This window comes from Zingiber officinale, chromosome 8B (genome assembly GCF_018446385.1).
Source record: "Zingiber officinale cultivar Zhangliang chromosome 8B, Zo_v1.1, whole genome shotgun sequence".
Classification (NCBI taxonomy): domain Eukaryota; kingdom Viridiplantae; phylum Streptophyta; class Magnoliopsida; order Zingiberales; family Zingiberaceae; genus Zingiber; species Zingiber officinale.
The window spans coordinates 15,336,688-15,345,493 of NC_056001.1; the positions used below are offsets into that span (position 1 = coordinate 15,336,688).

Genomic DNA, 8,806 nt, shown 5'->3' on the forward strand with positions numbered 1-8,806 from the left:
GGGGAGATTGTTGGTGCAGTAAGCATCCGACGATCGAACCTCAGTTTTGTTAATGGCAAAGGGATTCAAAGTTAAGATTCCTTGTTATCTAACATGGTTAAATAAGGTTTCAGGAAAGTCCTAACTGCGGTTAGGCAGGGGAAAATCCTAAGGGGGGGTAACCTTAGGTCCTAGGGGGTGGTAACCCTAGGTGAAGGAAAATCCTAAGGGGGGGTAACCTTAGGTCCTAGGGGGCGGTAACCCTAGGTGGAAGAAAATCCTAAGGGGCGGCAACCTTAGGTCCTAGGGGGCGGTAACCCTAGGTGGAGGAAAATCCTAAGGGGCGGCAACCTTAGGTCCTAGGGGGCGGTAACCCTAGGTGGAGGAAAACCCTAAGGGGCGGCAACCTTAGGTCCTAGGGGGCGGTAACCCTAGGTGGAGAAAACCCTAGGTCCTAGGGGGTGGTAACCCTATGCGGAAAGTCCAGTCGGTCTGGAGGACCGGACTGGCATCAGGTAATCTCTCCTGAGGGGAGTAGGTGAGGACGCGTTCCCCGTAGAGGGAACAGTAGGCGTCGGGTCGACCTAGGGTTTCCGGTTGGAAACCCGAAGTTAGACTCGGACAGTCCGGAGACTGTCTATACTTTATTTTATGTGTACTGTGCTAACTTTATTTTGCAGGGTATGTGTTTTGGGACTAACACATTTTGCAGGAACAAAGGAGCAAGTTACAACTCGGATGAACAGTGTCCGAGGCGCCTCCATGGAGCTTGGAGGCGCCTCGGGTACAAAGGAAGAGCTGGCTGCGAAACAGTGTTCAAGGCGCCTTGAGTGGTGATGGAGGCGCCTTGGACCTGTTGAAGGCGCCTTGAGTGGTGATGGAGGCGCCTTCAACTGTGATAAGCGCAGAATGGTCAGCGCTTATCTGCACGATGGAATCGGAGCGGTGGAGGCGCCTTGGATGGCTTTCAAGGCGCCTTGGATGCCCTTTATAAGGGGACTTCGAGCAGCTTCTTGAATCAACAACTTACAAGCGATCTTTCTACTACAAGCTGCTCACGAGACGATTCCGAAGTGCTGCTACGAGACACCGACGACCCGGAGCTCCTAATTTTCAGATTACGATATTATCGTCGGTATAAATAATTGTTGTCATTTATTGTACTTCAAATTGTAATTATTATCGAGTTTATAGTTGTTGCCCACCGGAAGCGATCAAGGATCGCGGGCCTTCGAGTAGGAGTCGATCAAGGCTCCGAACGAAGTAAAATCGACCTGTCTCTGTGTGATTATTTCTTTTATTCCGCTGCGTATTTAACTCCGATAGGATTCCGATACGATCAAAATAGCCGCGAGCACTATTCACCCCCCCTCTAGCGCGTCTCGATCCAACATTTTATACCTGAAAAATATGAGGAATAATTAGGTAACGATGTTTGTATGAGAAAATTGAAGTAAATAAAATTTTTTAGATATAGAGATCACATACAAAGTTAAAATTATGATTAAAAATTTTTCTCTAATTTACTCTTTTGTTGCTAATTTAAGAATAATAATATAAGATATATACATCATCAACCTTTCCAAAAGAAAAGGTAGTATATTATAATCAAGGGGTAAAAATATAATAAGAGTTTAACTCCTATCATTTATTTTTTTCTATAAAGCAAAGTAAATGTATTATATACTTAAGATCACAATTATAAGAGTTTAAGATTATTGATGATAAATTAATACTAAGTGTTATTCTATTAGCTAGGGTCAGTTATATAAATTCTTTTATGATATTAGGTTCTATCCCCTATAATATAATCATTTATATTTAAATAAATTTTATTTTATTTTATTATTACTAATCAAGTCTTTTTTTACCTTCCTTTTCCACGTTTGATGTGTGTGTTTATCATAGTTTTATATTATCTAAATGGGACATTTATTGGTTATCTAAGTAAATGCTCATACCATCTTAAAAGTGTCTCTTGAAATTTTTCTTCGATAAACGCAACTCTGATTTTCTCTCTAATACTCTCATTTCTTATTCTGCCTATCATTGTATGTCCACACATCTATCTTAACATCCTCACATCTGCAATTCTCATTTTATGCTCAAGTCCTCGAATTATAACCTAAGATTTAGTTTCATATAACATAGCAGGTCTAACTGTAGTTTCACAGAACTTTCCTTTTAAGTTTTAGAGATATTTTACGATCTCATAAAATATCCAATGATTTCCTCCATTTCAACCATCCTGATTGTATTCTATATAAGTCAGCTCTCCCAATCTCTTCATTATTTTACAAAAATGATCTTAAATAGTTAAAGTTCTCAGTTCAAGGCAACTATCATCTCCTATCTTAACAATTGTCTCATTACGTCTAATATTATTAAACTTAAATACCATATATTTTATCTTTATTCTACTAAGCTGAAAATCTTTCCCTTCTAGTGTTTTCCGCCAAGATTCTAGTTTAACATTTACTCCTTCATGTATTTCATCTACCAAAATAATATCATTACTATCATCTCCTATCTTAACAATTGTCTTATTACGTCTAATATTGCTAAACTTAAATACCATATATTTTTATCTTTATTCTACTAAGCCGAAAAACTTTCCCTTCTAGTGTTTCTCGCCAAGATTCTAGTTTAACATTTACTCCTTCATGTGTTTCATCTATCAAAATAATATCATTTGTAAACAACATTACCACGGTACTATGTCTTGAATGTGTGCAGCGAGTTCATCCATAATTAGTGTAAAAAGATAGGAACTTAGAGTTGATCCTTGATATAACCCTATCTTTATTAGAAATGTTTTAATTACTCCATCTGAAGTTTTTTTACTTTGATCGTTACATCCTCATTCATATTATTAATTAGTTCAATATATGTTATGCTAATACCTCTCTTTTCTAAAATTTAACTATATAATTTCTCTTGGACTCTATCATAATTTTTTTCTAATTCAATGAATACTATGTGTAGATCTTATTTTTGTTCCTGATATTTTTTAATTAGTTGTCTAAGAAGATGTATAACTTCTATTGTCCACCTTCCAGATATGAATCCAAATTGATTTTGAATCACCATGGTCTCCTTCCTTAATTTTTTTTCTATTACTCTTTACCAAAGTTTCATGATATGACTCATTAGTTTAATACCCCTATAGTTTGTACAATTTTATATATCTCCCTTGTTCTTATATAAGAGAACTAGAGTACTTACCCTCCATCGATTAGATATTTTTTTTCATTTTTAATATCATGTTAAATAATTTTGTAAGTCATATAATACCTTATTTCCTTAGTGCTTCCATACCTATATTGGAATATCATCTGGTCCATCGACTTTTCCATGGTGTATCTCATTTAAACTTATTCTATTTCTGAAGTTTGAATCATATGATAAAAAATTAATTTCTATACTCATTTGACCTACTTAAATTACCTAATTTATGTTGATCACCTAAATTTTCATTAAAAAATTGATAAAAATACCTTTTCCATTGCTCTTTTATTGTTTTCATAGTTTACTGGTACTCTATTACATTCATCATTCATCTTTAATATATTTTATTTGGATAAAATCTTTTGTCTTACTTTCTTTCACTTTAGCTATTCTATAAATATCTCTTTTCTCTTTTTTTGTATCTAAATTTTGATATAATCGTTCAAAAGTTTCATTTTTTTGTTTCATTCACTACTTTCTTTGCCTCTTTCTTGGCTATTGTATATTTTTTTGAATTTTCTCGTTCTTACAAATACATAATTCCATATAAGCTGCTCATTTTTTCTTCACTTTCTCTTGTACTTTCTCATTCTATCATCAAGATTTCTTGCTTAGTGATACATGCCCCTTTGACTCACTGAGTACACTTTTAGCTATTTTTAACTTTGATATCATTTTATTTTATGCCATATTAGAGTCACCATATATTTCACCTAATACTTGTACTTCTACTTTCTCCTTAAATATATTTTATTTTTCATTCTTTAACTTGCATCACTTAATTTTAGGATATGTATATATTTTCTTTTTACTGATACTATGCTTGAGGTGTATATCTAGGATTACTAACATATGTTTAGTAGTTAAGCTTTTTCTAGTGATAACTTTACAATCTTTACAAATCTTTCTATCCCTCTTCCTAACCTTAAGAAAGTCAATTCGCGATTTATTATTCTCGCTTTTGAATGTGACCAAATGTTCTTCTCTTTTCTTAAAAAAACGTATTAGATAATATAAGATCATCTGTTATCGCAAAGTCTAATATAGTTTTTTCCTTTTTCATTTTTCCTTTTTCATTTTTCATTTCTCATTCCGAATCCATAACCCCCATGTAACGTCTCATATTCCTTATTTTTCACTTTGACATATTGGTACAGATTGCACTAATAATCAAACTCAAATTTTGATGTATGACAAAGGTTAAAGTTAGACATGTGTTTTCTAACCTATTTACCGAGTATGCAAGACTGAAAGACTTGGTAGGACCATACACCAGGCTGAAGTTCAATCGAATTAAGGAGGATCAGACAATTGACAAGAAGTCCAGCTGAGACAGAGAGGACTAGACAGCTAGCAGAAAGTCTAGTCGGGTCAGGGAGGACCAGATGATTGGCTAATATCCAGATGGGGCATCTGATAGGAAGACCTGATGGGTTAAGAGATCAAGGTCAACTAAGTTCACAAATGGTAAGTTGAGGTAAGCAACCAGAGGAGAGATCTAGTGAGGACGAGTCCTAATGGGACTGTAAGCGCTGGTCTAACTTAAATCCATTATAGAAGTCAAAGCTGGGATCATGATTAGATCCTGGTCTTGGTAAAACAGGATCTAATTAATAATGTTATTTTATATCCATTTTGCTAACTTTATGATGCAAAAAAATTAAAGTTGAAAGTTAGTTAGAAAAGGGGTCTCCAGGCTCCTAGGAAGGGTCCAGGAGCCCGGAGGTCTGAGCTCTCAGATTGGGTCCAGGTGCCTAGATTGGCCTGAACTTGGACACTCGTGTAGTGTTGACACACTCTGATTGGCCGACACATGTCAATGCCCGAACGCTCAGGGTTGGTCTAGGCGGCCTACAGTGGATAGAGGCTATCAGATATATCTTCATCGAGGTGCAACCATGTCAGCAATCTAAGCGCCCTACGGTGGTCCAAGTGCCTAGATATGGATAATTCAGGGATGAAGCAGGATTAGATAGACCTTGATCTACGTGCTCAGGAGTGGTCCAGGTGCTTGGAAAGGCCTATAAAAGAGACTTCGACCAACAACCTCAAAACACAATTCGCTCCAACTTTCTTATTCACACGCTGCTCCGAAAAGATCTCTATGACATCAAAAAACTACTTCGACAACCAACACTCAAGTTACTACTGTTCTTGCTATCAGTATAATTTACTTATTTGCATTGAGCTTAAAATTTGTGTAATTTATTCGAGCTTATAGTGATTGCCCAATGAAATTACTCACCGAGTGCGGATCTTGGAGTAGGAGTTGTCGAAGGATCTAAACCAATTAAAACCAACTTGTGTTAGCATTTGGTTTTCTCTTTCTAATTTCCACTACAGTCTTGAGTTTTTGGAAAAGTGAAAAAGTGACTCACGCTATTCACCCCCTCCCCCTAGTGTTTTACGATCCTACACAACATGCCCATTTAGATTACTCCTATTAAAATAATTTTATTTGGTGGAATATTTTATAATACTTCATATAGGTTGTCCAAAAATTTTAATTTAGTAGTTTTATCTAATTTTACTTGCGGTGCATATATGCTAATTACGTTTATAGTTTCTTTCACCACTATTATCTTAAGGGCAATAATTCTATCCCCTTTTCTAACTACTCCTATAATTTCTTTCTTTAACGAACTATCTACAATAATATCTACTTCGTTTCTTGTTTTACTTTTTTCTATGTATCATAACTTAAACCTTAGTTCTCTATCATCTTTACATTTTCGTCTACCTATTTTATCTCTTATATACACAAAATACTAATTCTTTTTCTAATAATTACATTTACTACTTTCATTGATTTACTAGTGAGGGTTCTTATATTTCAAATATTAAACTATTAATTTCCTTATAATATTTATTTTTATCCATCTTATAGTGTGAGAACTTTTGTCTATTTAATACTATACTCAAGTTCTCATGGAGATGTAACAGTCCTTGCTGATACATTATAGTCGGACCCTGCAACAAAAACTCTTGCATATTTAGTACTACACTCAAGTTCTGGAGATGTAGCGATTCTTGCCAAGACGTTACAGTCAGATCCTACAATGCATTCCTTCCAAAAAATAACTTAGTATTAGCACAATAGTTTAATGTATTCATTCATTGAACATTTACCATAGTTTAATATTGGCTGTCAACCTTTATTCTTTATTTGGGGTTGGAATTGGTTATGATTAATTTATCATGGATGGAGTTGATGATACATTGATAATTTTACAATAATAATTCGAAAGATATATTACTTCATTATTTCATAAAAGAAAAAAATGTGTGCATCTTCAAGGATAAAAGGAATAAGATTTTTTGTTTAAAAAATAAATTATAAATAAAACTAAAAATTTACACTAAAAATTAGGGTATGAAATTTAATTTATAAAATTTTCTGCAGTGAAACAATAAATTGCAAATCTCTGACGAAAGCGAAATTTTCTTCATACAAAGACAAAGTTTAAAAGATTTTGGAAATCACAATGAAAAAGTATTATCAGGCCACAAAAATTGCCTAAAATAAATCAAATAGAAAAAGAAATGGACAACCAAAAAACTTAAAAAATATAACGAGGGAAATTAAATATTAAGATAATTTTTTTTTTAAAAAAAAACAAGGCATTTTTTAGATATTAAAGAGCAAATGCAACACTAGAAATTTTAGAGTAGATTGAAATGTTCAAATCTAATTTCCCTTTTTATCCGATGGAGATTTTTTATTGTTTTTATTTTTTAAATACAGTGATCGAGATTGGTTGAGGAAGCCCTAACAGAGTTCTGAATCTGATCCACCAAACCAAAATCTAGTCTTACAGATGTGTCAATCAAACTGGCAAATGAATTGCCATCCTATATTTTTAGGATGCTCACTCTTCAGCAAAGTTGGTGAAAGTAAGCCCAATTCTGCATTTGGACAACTGATTGACGGCAATGCCAAAATGTGAGCACAAATCATTTACTATCTTTGATCCTTAAGACACCAACAAGAAGTGCCAGGAGGGCGAAAAGGCAGATGTGTGTTGTTAGTTTGTCGCAATGACTTGTGATCCACAAACAGAGCATAAAAGGTCATGTTTATCCCGGTGGAATCAAAGGAGAGAAAGGGAGAACTCAATACAAGTATAAAATCAAGATCAATCATTGATTCTGAATATGGTGAACATTCACTAATGCTGATTCAGTTGGGTCAAGAATCAAGATTTAGTTTCAGTGAGAGATGCTGTCAGTTCCCCCACTACAACTGCACTTGATGAGTCAAAGAAGCATCCTCCAGGGTTCCAGTACTATTGAAGTAGTGTTTAATTAGTTTATTAATTAGCATCCTCGAGAAGTACAGTACAGATAGGAGAAAATTAAGGATCAAAGTTCCTTCAGCAACCAATCAATTCTGTTGCTGTCTAATTGAACGAAATTATTTTCTAAACTTGTATATTTCTCCAACTCCTAAGAAATCAAAGAAGGGCACCCTCATGCCTTCGCTCCCGTGATGGTTTTTGCCACCGTAAGGCAAACAGTCGAGAGATTGGTCCGTGCAATTAGAAGCAGCAGATTCTCTGCAGCTACTGCGGTTGCTGATGCTCGAATCGGTACCACTGAATGCATTCGTGTTGTTTATCGTCGTCGTCCTCCTTCTCTTCCTCCTCTGAGAAGTGGAGTTTGGGGGTTCTCTCTTCTTCCTTGCCGTGATCACATGCCACTGGTTCTTCACTGCATTGTCAGTTTTTCCAGGAAAGAGCTTGGCAATGAATGACCACTTGTTGCCGAACTCCCTTTGAGCAGCCAAAAGCAGTTCCTCTTCTTCCTCGCAGAAGGCTTTCCTGTCGATCCTCGGATCCAACTGGTTGAACCATCTCAGCCTGCAGCTCTTCCCTACATGGCAAAAAGCAGAATAAAAAACTTAGTTTTTTTTTTTTGTTATTTTTTATTTATTTTTAACCCCTCTCTTCCTTTTTGCTTTTCGAGTACCTGATCTGCCCTGTAGTTTCTCAGCGATCAGGTTCCAATTATGGGGGCCGTGCCTTGCGACGTACTCCCGGAGCTCGGCATCCTCATCTGGCCTCCAATGGCCCCTGGGACAGAGCTTCTGCTGATGACATAGAACTCTCTCCGTAGAAGGAGAGTAATCCATGGACTTCTGCAGAGGTTGTCGATTCATTTAGTTTCGTTGCAAGAAGCTGCAAAAGCAAGATTGAAGATGAAAAAGGAGGAATGGAGGAAGGCGTGAGTTGGGCAGATTTATAAGAGGATCAAAGCCATACATTTGCATTATCTTGGTGGCAAAAGATGAATACACTTGTCCCCAGCATCTCTGTCAATCTTTCTCAGGATCAACACGGAGAAGATACCCCCAGACCTCATGGTGACCATACATTTGTATTATCTTAATCTTACTCGTGAATGTCGACGGATAAATCATTCGTGAGTTAGTTTTGTTGTCAATTTAATCATCCGGATAAATCATTCATGAGTTAATTTTGTTGTCAATTTAATCGTCAATCACTAAATGATAACGAAAATGATAATATAATTCCATGAGTCTGAACAAAGACAAATAAGAAAAATTAGGTTAGAGTGACAGGGGTTCGCACGACTACTT

General features: G+C 35.7%; 1 protein-coding gene across 1 annotated transcript; it reads right to left on the minus strand.

Moving 5' to 3' along the window:
* Nucleotides 1-7,531: 7,531 nt before the first annotated feature.
* Nucleotides 7,532-8,398, minus strand: LOC122017505 (transcription factor CSA-like). Its single transcript, XM_042575140.1, has 2 exons — nt 8,176-8,398; nt 7,532-8,079 (listed from the first exon to the last, which is right to left on the minus strand). The coding sequence occupies exons 1-2, from the start codon at nt 8,363-8,365 to the stop codon at nt 7,622-7,624; spliced, it is 648 nt and encodes a 215-aa protein (XP_042431074.1). The 5' UTR covers nt 8,366-8,398; the 3' UTR covers nt 7,532-7,621.
* Between the last annotated feature and the right edge of the window lie 408 nt (nt 8,399-8,806).

Coding starts and splice junctions, on each gene's coding strand:
- LOC122017505 (XM_042575140.1), bottom strand. CDS start 8,365: ATGAATCGACAACCTCTGCAGAAGTCCATGGATTACTCTCCTTCTACG. Junction 8,080..8,175: donor GAAACTACAGGGCAGATCAG/GTACTCGAAAAG, acceptor TTTGCCATGTAG/GGAAGAGCTGCAGGCTGAGA.